Consider the following 21,326-nt stretch of genomic DNA (forward strand, 5'->3'; position numbering starts at 1 on the left):
GTGTCTCCTTTGTTCTCACCACTTTCAAATACATTCTAAAATAAGATCATTTCTCCTGGGGTGCCTAGAACGTTGAAGTAAATAAAGACTAAGCCAAATCGTATATATTTGTTCTCTTGAGACGTCTCTCATTTCTTTGATCCATTCAGTCTTATCTATATTTGTCTTTTCATGTCAACTTCAGAGGGCTACAGAGCAGCTATATTGTTTTGGGGAGCTAGCATTCAAGAGTAAATATTATGTGTGTATATATAAATATATATGTTAAATACAAATAAATACATATATATACACTCATGAGTGAGTATGGGATGAGTAGGAGAGAAATGGTCGTTAAAAAAAGGTCCACAGCAGCCAGCATTACTGAGCAGCAAGAGCACATCAGGTGCTCTCAGGTGTTGAGACTAATTAAAGTCCCAGATACATCGCTGGAAAACTGTAGCACCTTCAACACAACATGAGCAGTATCACTTAAGGCTTTACATGGAGGTTGCTGTATTTTATAAACGATGATCTATATTCTCTGAAATGCAGTGCAATAAACACAACAGAAGGTTTCAAGGGAAAGAAATTACCCCAGTATATCTAGATTTCTTTCATTACAGTTCCCAAGCCTTATATTTTCAGCTAGGAACATTCTCTGATTGCCTATTTTTCGAGCAGGGACTTTTGTTTTACTCTGCACTAGGGTAACGGTGGCATAATAAGAGAGGTCTCAAGTCAAACCAAGGCCAACAAGTGCAGCAGGAACAGAAAGGAATATAACTAATACAAAACAAAATATGCACACCAGAAGGAATACTAATAACCCCTACCACCACCACCCCTGTTCCAATCTGATTCCTAGCGGACCGCTGTCTATACCACAGAGCAGCCAATCTCACTTTACAGTGCAGTCAGTGAGTTTTACAAATGCCCTAGGCTAAACAGATTTAGAAGCTCACTTCTTGTGCACAAGTGTTCTTCCCAAGTTTGAATTGTGGCCCACAGATAACAAAAGCGTGTAAAAAAGTTGCATCGCACTGCACCACTTCCCATTCTGCTGACAAATACAGGCCTCCCTTCCCTAGCGTAGTTCAGCTTGGCATGTTAGAGAAACAGTCAGTAAACAAACACAAACATGGGCACACAACCCTGCCGAAACCTGCTGTGAGCACTTACAAATCCAATCAGATAAGGACTGCCAGCATCTCCCAGGAGGTGTGAAGTGAAGCTCTGCAAGGCCACTGCGGTTGCACGGCGCGTTGGGATGACCACATACTGCAAAGAAGAAAGGGGAAGAAAAATAAATACACGAGGAAACTCAACTAAAGAACCCGTCCAGCTCTCTTGTATTGCTTAATTAATGCAATTTTTTGGGGAATTAATTTTCCCCACAAAAAAAAAAAAAAAAGGATTCCACATTTGAAAGATAACAGACACATTAGGGAAATTTTCCAGAGCCAACATATTGTCGTGTGGTCTCCACTCCTCTAACAGGACATAACACCCTCAGCCAGGTCACGCAATATTAGTCTGACTACACAGGATCAATGGAAAACATGAATTATTTCCTGATTAAGGGACCAGAGCCTGCAGAAAACAGAACTATAACCATGGAAGGGAATGGAAGATTAAAAAAGAAAACAAACTAAACCAAAACAACAAACCCCGGTCCTGTGGAAAGATCTTTGTTTTATAACATACATTTAGAAAGAGAAAAAAATGTTTCCTGCATAAAAGTTGTGAAAGAAGCTGGCTAAGAACATCACCACATCCTCATATCCTGGTTTAGAAATTGATCCTGTCTTGATTTAAAGACTGTAAGTAACGAAGAATTCCTAAATCCAAGTGAACTCTGTTTCCACTCCTGACCACTGAGTCTTGTTCTGCCTTTTTCTGTTTCTCTGGAGAGCTGCCTGCCTGCCAGAAATGACTGGTTTTGTGGAGCACGATCCTTTTTACTCTTCCACATTCTCTCTGATGGACTGCTTTTAGCTTTTCTTCACAAGGCCTGCCTTCCCAGGCTTCAACTCCTTCTTGCAATGCCTTCCTGAAGTCGTTTATTAATTAAATGTGACATTTCAGGACTGGCATGTCCCCTGCTAGAACACACAGAGATGAATTTGCCTTAGCTGGCTGAGTCAAGGAGAAATAACTGCTCAACAGCGACGTACCTCAGGGCACAGAGCCTGAAGCGCTGCTTCAGTGCTCATCACACCCTCTCGGAGTGGCCCTGTCTGCAGTGGGAAGAGTTAACCGTAACAAAAGAACTGAAGCACCACCCAGAAAATCCACAACAGAAGAGAATTCGTGCCTCTCTATAATGATCATCTCATCCCAAGCACAGGCAATTGGGAATGATGGGTAAAATTAGATTAAATGCTTTTCATTAGGGCTTTACGCATATGCCTTGAGAAAGACACGCCACTTCTTTCCTTACTGGGTTGACAAAGCTGCAAATGCACACTGCTAATGCACACTGATGCCACGTATGAAATGGGTACCCTGTTAAACTTCTGTGGTGCATCAGAAAAGCAAATGATCAGATCCACAGCAGCCACCTGACTACGGATGTCAGACACTGGCCTCCTTTCGCATCAAAGAGCTCAAAGCGGACTTGAAGGCTCGCAGAAATCCCAAGAGGAAAATCAAGGTCTAGACTTTATTAGAGACACAGAGACATACTGAAGGTCACACTGTGAAACACCAGGAGAGCCACACAATTCATTACCATTCCCCAAAGACGCAAGGTAATGGGTACAACCTGGATAGATTAGACAAAATAAAACACAAAAAAATGAGTTACTGTTCTTTCCACCTGGCCCCAGGTCACACAGGTGCAGTGAGAGGCATTCTGCAAGAGCTCTTTGAGAAAAAGGCATTTGAGAAAATAAACTGAAACTCTATCTAATTCAAGAGGCTAGAGTTGTGTAGATCTTTGAAAGAGTGAATTTTAAACTTGCGTTAAAATATTTTTTTTTGCACTCTACACTTCGTTGTAACAAAGCTGGGGAAGAAAGCCTGCCTGGCTCTATATTGTTTCCCTTTTCTTAGTGAAATGACTAAGGAAATTGTAAATGTATTCAAAACTTACCATTTTCAATGAGTGACAGTGAATTAGAGCCAACTGGAGAAAAAAGCTAGAATGATTGCTGCATTGTGTGTGTGTGTGCATATATATATATATACACATGAATACACACACACAATTATACATAATTTTGCGTGTACATCTGTATTATGCATAAATACAGTTCTGCAAGTAGTGGCACAATTTCCAACAAGTTTTCAGTTTGCCATCAGTTTGCCTGATGGCAGAAACTATCAATATGGCTTATCAGTAAAAAGCACCAAAACACTTGGTAAACTTAGCCTGGAATTCAAGTGACAAAAACCTAACCAAACTAAACCCATCCGATCATTCAGCAAGAAAATGAACGTGAAATTTTTTCCTCCTCTAAAAAGATGTTAAAAAATGAGATGTTAAATTGTTAAAATGTTAAAAAGATGAGGAAAAAAGGCTTAAACCAGCATCTCCAAGACACCAAAATGTACTCCACCCTATCCCTGCTTAGAAAGCATTTTATTCCGATAGGGAGGAAGCAGCTGGTAGCAAACATTAGCCACTGTTCTAGGAAGGCAGCAGTAAATTACAACCTTAAAGGGGCATTTTGATACTAAAATAGACATAAATTCAAACCAGACCAGGCCTGGTTCGACCATCCCACAGAAACTGGAGGTGGGAGAGCCACAGCGGTCTAGGCGGAAGCCCGTGGGATCGCCCTGGCTCATCTCTGCCTCCAGGTTCAGAGCAGGCAGCACACAGGATGGGTGGGAAGGCTGACCAAGCGGCTCTGGCAAAGCTCTCCTCTCTAAATAGAGGCTCAGAAAGGGCACGGTTTGCTGCTGACATTCCCTTCCTGTAGAGAAACCAGCAGAATGAGTTGGTCTGAAACCAGCTCACCAGGAAAGCCAAGGAGAGATCACCCTTCTCCCAGCAGAAGGCCTTGTGCCGAAGAGGTAAGGTCTGATGTTTGTCTGATCGTGAGAGAAAACTATGCTCTAAAACAACTGCTGCTCTTTCTGGGTAACACAGTAATCTTGAGGGCAACACACTGCTCTCTTTCATTCCCAACGGCAAAGAAAACTCAGGTGGACCCCATCCCAGCAGAGCTGGGGAACAGCCCGGGTGTTCAGGACAGGCAAAGGCTGTGCTCCATGGAAAGCAGCCTGAGAGCCCTTCGTGCACGCTGACAAGTCACTGCCAGACACCGTCTAAAAAGGAACTTTTACATGAAGTAAAAGGAGGCTGATCTGGTCTCCACATCGTAGCACGTGTGGAAGTACACATCCATCTACAACCCCTGGCCCACAGGAGAACTGCAGCAATGCCACCAGGCACAGCCTTCCTGCTCAGAGCTGCGTGCAGGTGCCCTAAGCAAGCTGTGCACCTCCGTTCGTAAGCGTTTCCCTCCCTGCCCTAAAATCTAAACCACAGCACGCTCAGCTCTCTGATGTGTGGGAGCTCACTGAGAGAAGCAACAACGAGAGCTGCTTCTGGAAACGCTGTTTCTTCAGCTGTAAAAATACACAGTATTTTACACTGCATAAATAATTGTCTTTTATTTATCGGGAGGGTTGGCAGAACAAAAGGCACTTTTTTCTCCAGGGTGGTAGCTCAGCCACAGTCAGTCTTAGCCTGTTTCAAGACTAAAGGAAGACTTAGACTATACAGCAAAACACTAAGGCTGGTTTCCTCCGTTTAGAAGGAACTAATGTTTTAGAAGAAAAGGGAAATAGGGAGAGCATTTATTTTTTTGCATGAGTGTCAGGACTTTGCATAAAGTGACGGATGGCTTTTCCCATCAAAGAGCTAATGAGGGTATGATTGCTGTAGCTGAGGTCCTTCAAACTGTCTGCTGGCTCTCACACAAAAATGCCACCAAGCCCCTGTTCATCATCTTTATTTCTGAGACGTGCTACAGAGGAAAAACCCCACTATTAGGACCAGACTCCACAAAATCCCAACCACTCACAATGTTACATGCTTGCCTGCTGCACTGAAGCTCATTCATTACTGCTGTTACAAGGCAGTTTTAATGCTACTTTGGGTTTCTGGTAATTTTGAGGCCAATTTGCAAAGATGGCTGATAAAATCTGTTTCATAATTAGCGTGCTCCACAAGAACCACCTCCCTCCCCTAAGCACCATCTGAACATGTGCCTGGGAGGAGATTTGGAGAGTTGTGCTCAGGAGAATAAGGCCTGTTTTGTACAAATTTGCATTTGGAACAAATATCAGCCTTTTAAAATCTCAGGCAGTGCAGTGCGTTCTGCAGTGCTGACAGTTTATCAAACCTAGCCCTCAGCACCTTTTACTGCAGTCAGCTTGAGGAACTGCAGACAGACTGCCACACTGGCAAGAACAGAAGAGCAGTGGAAGCACGAATCTATGAAGAGCCAACAATCAAATTTGAAAATACGAAGCAAACACTCTTCTTTTTTGCCAAGGAAATTAAACTTGCAAAGCCTCTGAAGGTGCTTACCAACTTGCCAGATAGGGCTCTTAAGCAGTCGTGAGATCTACAAATCTTGGGAGAGCTATGATAAATCACTTGGGATACAGTTACCAAAACCCTTGCTTCTGGCATAAGTCTGCTCTCACTGAAATCAGCCAGTATTGAAAGCTTTTTGTCTATGAAAATAAGATAATATTTATGTATATGATTAAAGTGTTGTTAGGCTTCCACTAATAATGCTTTTAAACTCCTTACCAGCCTGAGGCAAGAACAGACACACTTCTGATTACACCAAATAAATAGTAATCAGTAGAAATTAATTTGCAAAACATTTAAAGTGCATCTCACTGAAGGATATCCACACCTTTCTCTGGCTAGAACTTCTACAGAGCTGTCTGTCAAACATGGCTATAGCCCTGGCTCTCACCTATTGTCTGACAAAACATCCTCTCAAACCCCTTGTGTAATATAAACCTACTTCAGACCATCTGCTTACAGGCTTGCATTGATCTAAGCGGACGTTTACATTTATTTATATGGCACTTTTACAGTTCTACTCATGCTGATAATGCATTAAGCTGGGCATTAGATATGACACTCCAGTTCATTTGTCTGAACAGGCAAGAGAACAGCTAGCTTAAGAGTTGGCATCAGTTACCAAAATCCAGTTTTTAACATGCTTTTAGTTTCCTTCTTGTGTTTTCAGAATTGGAACTAAGAAGATTTTTCCAATTATTTCCAATCATTTCTTAAGGAGGATTTTTTTCCCTCTTTTTCACTAAAGCAATATATACAACCGCAAATGCAACCGTGCAAAATGCAACTGACTATATGATGTTGCTCATACAAAACAGATGGCAAACCTATAAAAGCTATTAAAAAGCTACAGGATTCCAAAGTCACATTGAAATCAACACAAAAAAGCTCAGTAATTAAAATGGAATAACGATGGCATCCTTAGTACATTTCATATAATGTTTTTTTTGGGGGGGAGAAGAATGCCTTTTGGGGTTACCTTGAGACAACAGAGGTCAGATTTCAGTTCTTTCTGGCACAGATTTTCTGTAGGACCTTGAACGTGTCCAGCAGATCCCCTTCATCCAGCGGAGCCTTGCTGACAGCAGCGTTTGCCACCTGAGCTGCTCTTTGAGAGCCACTGCTGGAGGACTGCAGATGTGCTCCATACCCTGTCCTTTACCTCTTTCAGGCAGTGCTAGGGAGGATATAAAAGATCTGCTATATACGCTAATTTTGAGCAGAGAGTTGGGAGCACTCCTGTGAATCTCATTGCCAAAGACAGGATGTGACAGAAAGCTCTGGCAGGAGGCAGTAATGAGCAACTACAAATACTGTACTATAACTTCTTCCTCGGCACAGCTGTCTGTAGACTGCACATCTGTCTAAATGTTGAGATACCACTGAATGAGCGGCAGCGACAGCCTTGAAATCAGCACAAGCTGCAAAACCAATATAAGTACAGAGTGAACACCTGCTCGGCCTACGCTGAAGCTAAATTGGTAGGAGGAGCAAGCCTCAGAAATTAAAAGCTTTCTAACAGTCCTGAGGTATACTGACAACCTTTGCTTCTGTGCCTTATTCATACCCAAGAGATGTGGCATTAACCATACTGCCCTACCTCACAAAGCGTTCTCTGCACAAATGAGTGAAAGATTGAAAGATCTGTTCAGGCAATGCAATTACGGCAGCTACAGAGCCATCTTAAAATATAAACACAACCTTGAACTTAAACCATAAACAGAATTTAAGCAGGAGCTTGAAGTTCTTTGCTGAATCAATGTATTAACCCCTGTATCTTTACATCTAGAAACACTGAGCCAGATTGCTTTCTTGTTGATGTTTGCATAAGCAACAAATAAAAGTCAAGGGAGTTTTCTATTGATGCCAGACTGATTGTATTTTTAGCTTAGTCAACAACCTGCCAAAAGACCTCGGGCAAGTCCTGTAATGGTTCTGTGCCCTAGTTTCCTTCTTTTTCAAACAATAAGCAACAAGAAACCTCCCTCACAATGGGATTTCAAGGTATTTGAAAGGCTCTGTATGTCTCTGATGGCAGCATCAGCAAACATGCAAGGCTGTTTAGCAAACGTGCAGACTATTTCAGCCAAAAATCTAGTTGCTAACATCAGCCTGCTGATTTGAAAGACTTAAAAAGCGCTATGGAGAGAGAATGGAAAATGAAGGACACAAGGTGAAAAATCCCAGACAGTTTCCTCTTGAACAAGGTGGACATAGTCCAAAAATTCTTTATACTTTCTTTTCCTCTCTTCTTTTCCAGAGGTTTTCTATTGTGTATGTGTTGAATGCTAGGTTTGCTGGAGTTAAGCCAAAGAGAGAGGTAGATGGCTGCCTTTGTGGTCAGAGGAGGGAGGGAGGGAAGGATTTCCTATTACAGAACAAAGCTGAGTTATTGATAACAAAATTTACTAATGTGCTATTAGGAAATGCTGACTGAGTTCTTTACATGTGGGGTTTTATGAAAATACTTAACATTTGGGGAAACTATTTGAATCCAGTGATGGCATCCCTTAGACAAACATAGAACAGGCTGAACTAGGGACTAGGCATTGAAATGAAGATGTGAACTTCAGGTTGTTCTTGCAAGTTGACAAACTGCTCTGGCCCCCAGAAGAGAAAGATGCTGTTCCAAGGTACACTCACCATTAGTATGTCTGCTGTGATAGCCCAGTTTGAAAACAGAAGAGTTTCTCCAATAAAAATGCAAATCTGTTGTAACAAAACACACAAAAAGGAGAAGATTTATTCACTTGACATTTAAGGGAAAAATAACCTGTCACAAACTTTCCTTTTGTCGCTTATTTGTCTCAAACCCATTCAAAGGATTCTTCTGTACACAATCCACTTCTGGTTAACGTTGTGGTTATCCTGAGTACTAGAAACCCATAGATGTTTATCTGAGCCCTGAGAGGGTTGGCCTGCAGCTTCATTAGTATAAACTGTTTATGATCTACAGGACAGATAAATATAAGGCTGACACCTTTGGTAACAGATGAAGATGAGAAGCCAAACAGAAGCGACAGCCCTGGACTTCCACGCTGAAATCATTCTGTTTCCAAAGGTCAGTTAGGGAAGTCAGAAAGCCCCAACTCCCCAGAACAGGCATTTTCATCGCTAGGCTCCAAGTTCTCTGTTAAACTCTGTAGCAAACCAAACACCCACCACGTGCAAGATCCCTGCCCTCCCCTGCTAGCATATTGCTGTCCTTTTTGAGGGGGACATAAATCTAGCCACTATAACAAGTTTTATGTTGCTAATACCTAGGTGCAGTCAAGACAGGACTTAGGTATGGGCTTTGCAACATCGCTTTTTTGTAGTGAGCTACAACTCTTGACTCTGTGGAGACTGTCAACAAGACACATTAAAAACCCTATGTATATAGTGGGCTGAGAGCTTCTTTTTGAGGTGGTGTGGTATAAACAGCCACCACACACCCTTTCCACCTCTGGCAGCCCTTCCTCACTTACTCCCATCCCCAAGCTGCCTTCTCTCTTGTGCTTGTACAATGGGGCCAAGCAGGGATTCGGATCAGGAAACTGCTACGGGGCAAAGAATCTCTTGTTGAGGAGGTGGAGTAAGAGGGGCTTGTTTTGCTTATTTTTAACTCAAGTCAGTTCCCTGATGCAGTTCACTAAATGGTTCTGCAAACAGTTAGAGCAGTTGAAGAACTGGAAGTGATCACCAAGAGAAGAAACTGATTTAACCTGGTCTCATCATTAAAAGAAATGTTCATCAAACTGAGCCCAACGGAGCAAGGGGTGACACAGTTTCAAGGGGAACACTGCCCACATCAGAAAGCTTTTTCCCTGTATTTCAGTTGTCGACCCTTTGCTTTTATGCTGTAGGTTAACAATTTAACAAAGAAAAGTAGGTTCAACAGAACAAAAAAGAAGGAGACAAAATCTTCCAGACACACATTTCCATCTTCCTTTGTGTATTATGAAGAGCACATAGATGAAGCACTGCTTAAATAATCAGACTTGTAAGGATGATCCCCCCTGCTCCTCTCCAGTAAGGAGGCAAGCAAAACCCTTTACTGGATCTCCCCCAAAGGTTGCTTTTTGCCCAGCTAACCCACCTCACCCCTCAGCTTTTTGTTGTTATTGTATCTAGAGAGAAAACATTCCTTCTGCAATCCCTTCTGGCAGCTGGAGATGAGCAGCTATGGAGGTTTGGATTCAGGTAACTGAAGATTCCCCTTTTAATAACCTTAGGTTCAGCTTTTGTTATGTTGAGTTGGGTACAACATATTGATGAAACAAAAGCAGCCAGAAATACACAACACGCTTTGCTCTGAGGAAACATTCAGATGAATGTCATTTCGTGGTTGCCTGGTAAGCTCTGACACTCACAGCCCCAACCCGGCCCCTGTTCCTTGCACAGGAGCAGTTTGGGGTGGGAGGAGGAACTCAGAGATCCGTGGTTATGATCTGACGTGACTACAGCAGTCTCCTTTCCCACACCCTGCTCGAGATCGCCTATACCCCTCCGACCACCATGTCACTGCCAGGAATAGACTGCTTTATTTAGCAACACTTACGCACTGACCTACAGAAAGCTTCTTCCTCTATTTGTTTCTAAAATTATTTTTGTTTCCCATACCTTCCCCCTCCCTATCCCCTCTTTCAGTGACTGGACCTGCTTCCTCCGTGATGGTGTCTGAGCCAGTTACGGTCCAGCTGCTGAGCTAGGAAGTCTCCTCTTTCCACTTTCCCACTGTCCACTGGTCTGCCTTGAGCTCAGCTGAACTGCCTAGCTAAGACAGACAGATCCAAAGAATTAAGGTGCTGACAGAAGTTAAGTGACATGCAGCAAGGGCAGACCAGATCCCCAGATGGGCTCTCATGACCTGCACTGAAATCTGCCCTATCACAGCTTTGCAGCCACTGTTGCTGGAGTTCTGCAGCTGGATAGATTAAACTGAGCTTGGGAAAGATGTTATCACGCTTCTGAATGCAGCATCGACGTGCCCTGCCTGTTCATAAAACACTGGAAACAGGCAACTGCTTGCCTTAAGGTTATATAAGTTACACACACACACACACGGGGGCTGTTACACACAGCAAGTAAAACTTGCCCTCTTCTGCAGGAATTCAGCCTAAGTCCTATGAATCACTGAAATGTTACTAACTTCAGAACACCAGACCTGAATTACTGAGTGTGCATTTCACCCAATGCTTTTCCATGAAACACGTGCCTCATGTGGATACTGGTAAAAGAAAAAGAGGAACAGGAGGAAGATCAAAAAGTAGGACAAAAGATACTGACATTAAAAAAAGAGTCAGCTGCTAATGGGGATTTGTAAAAATGAGTTCATCCACCACAAAGGGCATATGAGGATATGCAGCATTTCTGCTGGAGAGAGGCTCTAGGGATGCTTACTGCAAATAGGGCAGCCTCCAGAACGGATCGATAGCTCCTGAAATGGTCATGGTTTTAACTCCTCACACACTTTTAGAACCCTCATTTTACAGTGAGATTTCAGCTCGAGAGATAGATCCTCTCCTGAATCCAGCTGTGTTGTATAATATCTCACCATCTCCTCTTGGTATCCAGTTGCTCATCTTTGATAAGCCGATAGAAGTTCAGTCCCCCTGAAGTCTTTCTGTTTATGTGATCAGAGTTAGCAAATTCTGATTCCAAAAAATGATAAGTAAAGTAGACTTCAGAGCTGTCACACCAGCAGCTCTCCCAGCAAGATCTAAGTAGGTTATAAACTCCCTCTATGGCTATTTGCAAAGTGTGTGTATCTGTTTGCATCTTCATTATTTGAAGTTCTCTTTGAAATGGTGGCTAAGACTCCCACATGTACTCTTCAATTTGAAGCAAGCCTAACTCCATCTCAGTGCTGGGCAATATGGATGCCTTGGAAGCAGATAAGTCACCAACACCATGTCAACAGAAAGCTCCCTGGAGCTGACACTGAGATGCTGTAAAAGCTCTATGGCAAAGGCTTAGCCTGGGAGTTGTTGTTTCTGCAATATCATGAAATGTCTTTGAGGAATTGAAATGGATGCTGAAATTGAGGTACAACAGGAGCTTGGAACAATGTCAGAAGGAGGCAGAACATCTCTCTCTAATCACCTGGAGACTTAAACCAGTCTAAAATACTCTGTTGAAATGTCTGAGCAGTATGATACAATGATGCCATCCAGCTAATGGGTTTCAAGAGACAGGTTTGAAAACCAATATTTCAAAGAGCACACATTTCAGAAAGAGTGAGACCGGAAGATATACAAATTGTTGCTTTAAGGAGCTGGAATACAACACACTAGAACACATGCTGCAAGGAAAACAGAGTAAGAACTGTTTGCACTATACAGCAAAGCAAGATAGTATAAAGACAGAAATACAAGTGTCTGGGCAGCTAAATGATACAGAACGCTGTTTTATTTTACCTTTCCAGGCACTCTACTGCTGCCAATAATTTACTGGATTAATATGAAAAGATGGGATAAATAAAGAAGTCTGTCTATCTGCTCCAAGGAGAAGGGGCTGCTACAGAAGAGGAATAGAAGCTGCCCTCAGGGACCAAACCACCTGCAAGACAGGACCGTGCACGAGGAAGAACATATGCATGTTCAGGGGAGGAAGACAGCAGAGAGCTGACAGCGTGTAAGGGGCAATGTGGCCACACTAAAAGATATTTAGGTCTTTTCAAAAAACAAACAAGCCAAGCAATTCTTGGTCTCTTATGGACCTTTATGTTTGAGGTTAAACTCCAAGTCTAGCTATCTAAATGTTGGAAGTGATAATTTTAATGCTCTGAAACAAAGAGAGATCCAAATGCAGTAACTTTAACATTTTAACATGGTATGACCAGTGACAGAAGTCTAAGGGCAGTCATGGTACAGAAGGTGGGGAAATACCACCATGCTGGGGAGCTGACTGGAACATTACTCTCGCTTTTTGTGGTCATACAGAACTCAAGGATGCTGCTGATCCTGTTTCAGGATGAGAGCCAGGACACAGCTGTAAAGGAAGCTATCAGAGATGAGAAAAGCCACCCACAACTTGTACCTTATCCTTTCCAGAACAAGCTGTTATCGTGGATCTTGAGATAAGGAGGGTGACCTAATCTATCATGTCGTCCATCAAATCTAGGTTTTCCAACTTCAGAGTCAGAGAACAAAGCCTGCTTCATTTTGAACCAATGAGACTTAAAACAGGTAGTTTTAACTGCAGAGGCACTGCTACACCATGCGGCCCTGCAGAACAGGTCTCCCAGTGAAATAAAAGGAAATTAAACACTCATGGCATCTGTAAGATTGCAGTAACATTGAATGGTGTGGAAAAATAAGGGTTCATGTTTGAAACCTGCCTTGAAAAGTCAATTCAACTAATATATAGCACCACCATGGTAATACCTTGACATTGGTAGCTCCAAAATAGACCTGTTCTCTCAGTGGGGTTAGCACCTGTAACACTAAACAGCATCAATAACAGATGTTGGGTCACTTTTTTTTTTCTTATATAAATTTATAGTGGGTGGCTTATCCACAGATCTCTTAACTTCAGGTGATTTACAATCATTAATGATCTAAGGTAAGTTTGTAAGTTGAGAATTCTCATTTTGCAGAGGTAAAACAAATAACTTGCCCCCATCACATCTAGAATTGATAAAGAGAGTTCAGATCTCAGATTCCCCATTTGGTACTTTAACTAGACTCTCCTATCTACTTTACATGCAATACTCTTCTAGCAACAGAGAAAGCACATTTAGGGCTACAGATAGACAGTGTTACCTGCAACAAATGTATGCATCAGCCTAAGAGCGTCAGCAAATAGGCTTATATTCTTTATACCCCCTCCATATGCAGATAGAGCTTCCTTTGCACATCATTGACTCTTTATTAGATTTACTGCTCGTGCATCATAAAATAAATTGTTTCTAAGACTGGTTAAATAATACCATCTATATTTATATATTTACACAATGCAGAATAGTCACATGGAAATATGGAAGCTAAAAAGCTGCCGTCTTGAGAATTGAAAAAAAAAAAAAGAAAATGAGACCAATAACCACCTTTCATTGCACATTTTTTGAAAACAGTATTTCCAGCTTAGAAAGGGAGGACTTTCTGCATAAAGAGACTAAGCAGCACAAATGAACATGTCTGTCATCAGGTCTGGCAAAGGAGAAAATCACAGGTCTGACTGCACAAAGAAGTGGAGGGGAGGGGCAGGCAGCGGGATCTGACAGATCTCTTCTTTCAGAGACAGCTGAGAATGAAGGGAAGGCTAATGTTTTGCCAACCAGTAACACCCTCTTACAGGTTGTCCCAGGTGGTCATTTTTCTGCTGATCATTGAATCAAAGGTTAGCTGTAGGCCATGCCATGAGCCAGAGGTCCAGAATCTCCTGACACTTTCTAAATAGCCAGAGTAGGCATTCTTGGTTCTGTGTTCATGTTTTTAAACTTCCATTCTTTCTTCTTGTGTTCCCCTGTTGTGATGGCAGCTATTCAAATACTTAGAAAATAACCGTGGTTACGCTAGTGCTAGAAATACAGAGAAGCGAGGAACTGCAATAGATGGTTTGTTTGATTAACTGTAAACAAATTCTCATTGATTGCTGAAGTGTGCACTGCTGTGTGGAGACTAGGGTAGGCTTTCAGAAATTATCCCACTACTCAAACCATTTCAAGCTGTCCCTTCAAAAAGTTATCAAGCTTCTCTCTATTACACTGAAAAAGAACCTGAGACCTCTTCAGTGTACTGGATTTCCACTCTTTCCTGAAAGCAAGAGTCATACCTCAGACCAGATTATTATACATTATCTTGAGTTTTTCCTTCTCCCTTCACACTATTTGTCTGGATCTATCTGATGTCTTTTTATATCCTTAGGTTATAAATGCTCTGGAGGGACCATTTTTAAATCTGCATTTGTGCAGCATCAAGTATTGTGTATTCCTGAGCTATGACTAGAATGTCAGGTGCTATGGTAATATAGAAAACAACAACAAATTGAACTTATGTGGTAATTACTGTTGGTTTGCAGCAAGCTACTTAGTTATGGAAATTAATGGTACTTACAAGTAGCCAAAAGCATGCCCACAGACAAGTTATATTGTAATTACAATTCGATATCACTGCTGCTACAAAACCCTTATTGTAAGGGAAGCTGCCAATTTTCCTGTACCAAACCATTAGGCAAGAGCAATGGCGTTACGGATAGAGGTACAGAGAGAACAACCCAAAGACAGGGAACTGTGAGTTTCTATGCAAGAGCTAAATGCCCAGGTCTAAATTCTGATGACAGTAAGAGGAGATAAACAATGAAATACATTTTCCTTCCAAGCACATCTATACAGTGTCAATATGCCAAAGGGAAAAATAAAGGACATTCAGAGTGGGAAAAACATCTAAGCCTTCCTGCAGGGGACAATGCACTCAATCTTCTAAGGTGTTTGGTAGACAGAAGACTGACATATGCAAAGGATTATACTTACATAGGCTCCCACAATGCTGCTCTTGGCAGCAACGAAGATCAGACAGATGAAGATGGCTGACCCCAGCATGCCAACAGCACAGACAAGAGGATCAGCTCGCTGGGTTTTTAAGCGGCACCATTTGGTTGCCCCAGCTCCTGTGATAACACCCAGGAAACCGGTGAAGCATGTGATTGCTCCAAAGATCAAGCTATTAAAAAAAAAAAAAAAAGAGTCAGTTATTTTTCTGGATTTTTTCCCCAAAATGGGGATGACCTATGAACAAATTATTAGGGTAAACTGGCTGATGACAATCTGGACATTGGTTTTGCATGTTTAAAATAAAACAAATGAGCTACATCCTGAGTGTTTGTGTTTGCAGCACCCTTCCACTGAAATTAAGGAAAACAGCAGATGAAATTCAGCCTTGTACAAAGGCATTGATCAACCCACAGAGATGCAAAGGGCTCATACTGCTTCTTTGTGTGGAACTTAGCTCCCTACAAAGTGCATTGTATAGCTAATTAAGTACAAAAAACCCTAAGTAATAACCTGCACAATGATCATGTAAGGGAAAACATGGACAGAGCAGGCACTTGGAAGCTTAAGGAAATGGAAACCTAACAAGACGACAAACACCAGCAATTTTCTAACTCCTTCCAGCCCATTTCAAAGAAGGCTGATTAGATTATTTTGCTGTTACAATACACATACAAAATGCATTTATTTAAATTCAAGAGCAGGAGCTGTCAAGGTTTCTCAGTATTGTATGTGCAGGACTCAGGCTACAGAGTCTTTGGCAACTACATGAAAGTAGCTCCAGGGTAGCTCAAAACATAGGTGTCATCAAGGAGTGGAAAACTTGTCTTTGTGAACAGCAGATGGGCAGTCTGACTGAAGCTGTATTTTCTGCTCACTGCATTTTTCAGAATAGACCAAGGCTGCCCGCTGGGTGCTCTAGTTGACGGTACTCCAAACCACTAAGTAGTTTACCTGTGATGAGATTGTGTCAGCTAGAGCAAGAAGGCTTTCCTAATGTTATTCTTCCCTCACAAGCTGAAAAGCAAAAGAGCTGGCAGAAGACAGTTTTTCATATCTTTTATTCACCTGGAGAAATACACTTTTTTTAGCATTTTATGCTCTGTGCTATTATGGTAAAGCACAAAACAATGAATTACTTCTCACAGCGTATGTGCTGCAAGCTACATTATATAACTGGATCTGAAAAAACACCACCATGTAACATCAAGCAATCTAAACCAAAGTCTCCGAGATCTTTGCACCAATCTTCAGCAAAACTCAGTACACACAATAGCATACAGAGCAATGAAACACAGTGAAGTCCTCCCTCCCACAGAAATAAAAGCCTTCGGGGCCAGTTCCTGCAGCCTTTAGGGGAACCAGTCCAAGCCCTGAATTATAGTCACTACCTTGGCTACCCCGACATGCCAGCCGATTCCACTGCTATCATGGAAATCAGTGTGGGTCTTAAGAAACCTCATTCTCTCTCAGTTCTCCAACCATTTTCTAAGGCAAAGACAGCTGTCTTTTTTCTGCTTCTGTACAGTAGCCTGGGAACTAAGACTGAGCTGAGGTCATCACTTCTGCCTTGGTTTGACTTCATGCAATGAAGAAAAGAGGAGAAATAAAATCCAGTTTACAATCCCAGCATTTCCTATCATTGTTGCAAGGATCTCCAGGAAATTACAGACATTCTAGTGACTTGACTCCATGGGACTTGCCTGTTTCCTCTGGTAAATAAGGCCCCACCCTCTCTCCCCCCTCTTTAAAGCAGTGGTGTATGAATCTCACCTATCTTTGGTGCCACAGGGCTGCGAGTTGCAAGTCTCTGCAGTCTTCTGCACAACTTGTGCTCTGTGAAGGTAGAGAGGGATCCACATGCCGAGCGCCCCAGTGGCAAAAGAGACAGCTGAGGTGGCCAGTGACGAGAACACATAGCTGCGGCTGTGGAGACACGAGAGGCAAAACCAAGAGAAGGTTTAGAGGGAAAACTGAAAGAGCGAGGGCACCAGGAGAGGAACCACTACTTACCTCCCTTTGCCAAGGGGCAGAGATAACACGAGCTACAAAGAAATGGAGAAGAAGAGGCAGGAAATATTTCTTCATATATGATGTTCTACTGATAATAACGTGCTTAACTCTTCAGAGGTGCTTCAAGGGGACCACTTTTTTGGGACCCTTTCAGGAGACGATCAGTACTTGATCACTAAGATGTGATGTGTGAATTACAGCACTATCACCGTAATGTCACCTGGTTACCCGAATTACCAGTTCCACCTCTCCCTCCCCATCCATGTTATTTCCAGGTTACTATATGCTTGCTATTTGGATAAACCACCAAAATAAGTAATATAAAAATACCAATAAATTAAACATCACCACTTTTCATAGCCCTTTGGTACTGGGTGACAACACCAGGAAGACATCCTAGCCAGCAGTTCTAAGAAGAATGAAGGACACCACAGGTTTCACATCAGAATTCCAAGGTAACACTGAATTTACACACACAAATATTTGCACATTCAAAGGCAAGCATTCTGGAAGCAAGTGCAGCTGTTTAAAAAGTCATAAGTGTGTGATCTTTTATGCAGATATACAAGCATCCAACCACATTCTATGCACATGCAGTCACATGTGGTTATATATATATATATATATATATTTAAACTTGCCATGTAGTGCAAGCTTTTGTGTATTTTCTCCTCTTAAATTGCTTTGGAATTGAACTCTCCACTCAGCAGAGTAGCTTTTTCAAGGAAGAAAATGGATATAAGGTACATATAAAAGGATATAAAAGGACATCTGAACAACAGTGGCACAACAATTAATACAGGAACACAGCAATTTCCACACTTCAAAAGCCATAATTAGTCTGACAAATGAGCCAAACAAAGCAGACTCTTAGATCTGAATCCTGGAAAAGTTGGAGCAAAAGATGGAATTCATCTTTGTCATCACAGTCAACATCTAGTGAAAATGTAACTGTGATTTTCTTTCCTAGGCTCACACACCAAGTTTTCTGCAACTCCTTGCACGATGCTACTTTCCAATCTCACAGTGTTAAGTACAGGCCATCTGATGTTCACATTAAGCAGTAGAGGCAAAGCATACTTTAGCAGGGTGTTCTTACTTTCTAATCAGTGCCTTCATGTCTCTTAGCCATGAGGTCCGAGCCTTCAGCTGTCCCCCAAGTTGTTCAACATTTCCTCTTTTAGCAGCGGGTACAAATATCAATATGAGTGTCCCTGTTATCATTCCTAGGAGTGGAGATACCTGTGAGAAAGGAACAGGAAAATAGCACAGGAAGTCAGCAGTGTTTGATTTGACTAGCCAGTAAGAAACAGATTACATTAGTTTCATTTCAGCAACCCAGCTCTTTATGGCTATCCAGAATCTGTGAGCACACTGAGGCATCTGCTCCTTTCCTTCCTCCCTGTCATGCCCGGGACTCTCTTATCTCACTTTGCAAGCATGAAGCTTTGAGAATACTCTGATTAAGGCAGTCCATTTATTTGTGTAATTACACTACCAAGATTCTGGGTGATGTTTAACTCTTTGGAAACCTGCACCCAGCTGTGCTAAGAGACCAACTAATTTCTGGGAGAGTTTAAAAGCCTTTTAAGGGCAATGAACCCAGGTGAAAGATTTCTGGATCTGGGGAGCATGTTGGTTTTGAAAATCCTTGCTTGACATGCAACCCTTTCTGTGTTCTTCTATCTAATCTGCAATGGTTTCTCATTTTCAGGCAGCTTTCAGCGATTACCTCAGTGTGCAGCAGACTAAGAAACAATGAAAATTCAAGCTGGAAGACAGAAAAATGACACATTCAAGACTTAGTTTCCGAGTTTCCAATCCTTTCTGTCAATCACTAGACAAAAATGCAAACATTCCATAGTGTTTTACGAGCTATGAATGTGATTCTTGTTTTGACACTGAAATTCCATTATTGTTAGCATGGAAAATGGTTCTGTTAGGAAAATAGAAACACGGATTTTCAGTGAATTATCATCTCTTCTACACATGCCATTTTCAAAATAAAATTCCTGATCCAAAAATATGTGCTTCCAATAATACCTTAAAATGGTCTTTACACATAGAGTAGTATTACACATGCAAAGAAGACAAATCCAGAACGCTTCTGGGGAAGTAATGGAAGACAAAAAAATATTTTAGAACTGGAAAGTCAGGAATGTAGGAATGTCCCTTATCCAGGGATAAATGAAGCTCGATACAGTATTCTTATCACAGTTGAACACAAGACATAGCACTGTTGAACGAAAACAAACAAGAAAAGGAAATGCCGGTATTTTCTAGGGCCATACAATTTCAAGTCTCTGATTTTTATCTGGAGGCTTACTCCCCTGACAGGACAATATCCGTTGATACTCAGCAATGTTCCAGTAAAACACTGGCATTCCTGCTAGATCCAAAGATGCCACTAGCCAAAGTGCCCTTCTGCCTTCTCCAGCCCACTGAGTATTCCTGGCCTCCCCCAGAGCTGGAGGCCACAGGGCATCACATAGGGAAGCATCATGTTGGCAAATCTAGTACATCTTGCAGAAGTACAATGATTGCCAAAAGAACAGAGGCTCCTTTACACTGATGTCTGGAAGCTTTCGACATGTGCTGTTTGGCTAACAAAACTAAGCAATCCTGTCCTAAGCAATCCTCATGGAAGTGTGGAACTTGTCTTACAGATTCCCACGATTTCACACAGTCAGGGAATCATGCATCAACGTATCATTTACGGTGGAAATCACGATCCCATAAGGGGTACAGCCTTGCAGACAGTCTGGATTTCTCAGGATAACTATGGAGACTTCATTAAATCATAGAACCATACAACCGTAGAATATCCTGAGTTGGAAGGGACCCACAAAGATCATCGAGTCCAACTCCTGGGTCTGCACCACCCAAAAATCAGACAATATGACTAGAAGAAGGGGCCTTAGAGTTCCTCTTTCCTTGTGCTGACCTTTGCTCAAAAGTTAATTTTACCCTTAAAGCATTTCTGCTATTGAATGAGGCAGGCACTCTCTTGGTCTGAAGCTTTATGCTATTAAACCTAATTATTTTCATTTCAGGTTGACAGCTGGAAACTCTCCTAGGTGCAGATGAACTGTTCACAGTGGCATCCCTGGCTTTGCTTACCTTTGCTGGACAAGCAATTGTCCATGCCACAGAAAGGAACATTCGCTTGAGATAGAACCCATGTATTTTCATCACCTGCTGTTACAAATGGGGTTGGCCTGGGCTTCATGAGCTTCATTGTCTTCATGAAGTGCCAAAGCCAGAGAATGCAACTCACTGGGGCACATGCCACCCAGACTGCCAAAGGTCAGAAAACAGTTCTGCTGGGCTGCTTCCTGCCAGCTCTTTCAAGACATCTTTGTGTGCAGGATCTGTTTGTGTGTATGTGATTGGAATGTATTATCTTTTCAACACATTTATCAAGGTCCCAAGAGGTTAAAGTAGAAGGAAACCGACTGTCTCAGGGCAGAAAAACAAGCGGAAACTGGAACAAAGTGTTTTTTCCTCAAAGCAGGAAGCCATTCTCAGAGTTTCTTGACAGCAAGGGCCTGAAAGACTGTGGAGTTGATTTAAGGCCAATGCTTCATCTTCCCAAACTCATCAAGAAACCATGGCTGACTGATAATAAAGTGATCGGAAAATTCTTGTTTCCAAGCAGGGAGAAAAACAAGTACAATGAGCCAAAACCACATACCTTTCCAATCTGCTTAGAGAATGCATCTGCTATACACTTAATATCCACAGGTGTAATCTCCAATCCTTTACTGTCTCTGTATAACAGTGTATATAATAACAGGTTGGGAATTTGTGTGGTAGAACTCTTCTAACACTGATCAACTGATACAGCTGTTATTAAGATGTTATTAAAACTGATATGTAAGACTCAGTAAAGTTTCCTATGAACGGGCCCAAAGCCAGGCTAGTGCTTATTGAAGGTGAATTCAGAGTGTTTACAATGTGCAATTTTACTGAGGAAAAACAAATAAAAAAAAGATATACTTTGAAAATCAAAAAAAAAGTTTTTGCATTTTTAGGAACATTTTGAATTTCAAGCTATTTTTATCATTGAAGAGCTGAAGGTTTTGGAAAAGAAAAATCCCAAGAAGCACTTTTTTCTTCTGGATGGTCCATATTGCTAGCTCAAAAAAGGAAACCTGCATGTGAATGTCATACCAAGAGACTTGCTTACCCGCAATGCCCAGTGCCAGTCTCCAGCAACTTGCTTCACACTTGATCCAGTAATGTATCCCAAGCCACTGCAAGTGATGAAAGGATGAGAATCAGTCTGAGTTTTAACTGAGTACCACA

The 21,326-nt window shown here is 41.9% G+C and overlaps 1 protein-coding gene across 4 annotated transcripts in view; it reads right to left on the minus strand.

Moving 5' to 3' along the window:
• SPNS2 (SPNS lysolipid transporter 2, sphingosine-1-phosphate) overlaps window positions 1–21,326 on the minus strand; it is a 136,143-nt gene that overhangs the window by 30,899 nt on the left and 83,918 nt on the right. For 3 of the 4 annotated variants that reach the window (XR_007164853.2, XM_066979816.1, XM_048067907.2), the window contains exons 5-10: window positions 21,208–21,274; window positions 18,118–18,260; window positions 16,779–16,931; window positions 14,988–15,177; window positions 8,180–8,245; window positions 1,162–1,260 (exon numbers count right to left, since the gene is read on the minus strand). Coding sequence is in view for 2 of the 4 variants with exons in the window: in XM_066979816.1 (XP_066835917.1) it covers window positions 1,162–1,260; window positions 8,180–8,245; window positions 14,988–15,177; window positions 16,779–16,931; window positions 18,118–18,260; window positions 21,208–21,274 (718 nt within the window). In the remaining 2 variants the exon portion in view is untranslated. The remainder of the gene's footprint in view (window positions 1–1,161; window positions 1,261–8,179; window positions 8,246–14,987; window positions 15,178–16,778; window positions 16,932–18,117; window positions 18,261–21,207; window positions 21,275–21,326) is intronic. The other variant, XR_010825793.1, reaches the window with a different exon arrangement.

This window comes from Anser cygnoides, chromosome 18 (assembly GCF_040182565.1).
Source record: "Anser cygnoides isolate HZ-2024a breed goose chromosome 18, Taihu_goose_T2T_genome, whole genome shotgun sequence".
NCBI classification, from domain to species: domain Eukaryota; kingdom Metazoa; phylum Chordata; class Aves; order Anseriformes; family Anatidae; genus Anser; species Anser cygnoides.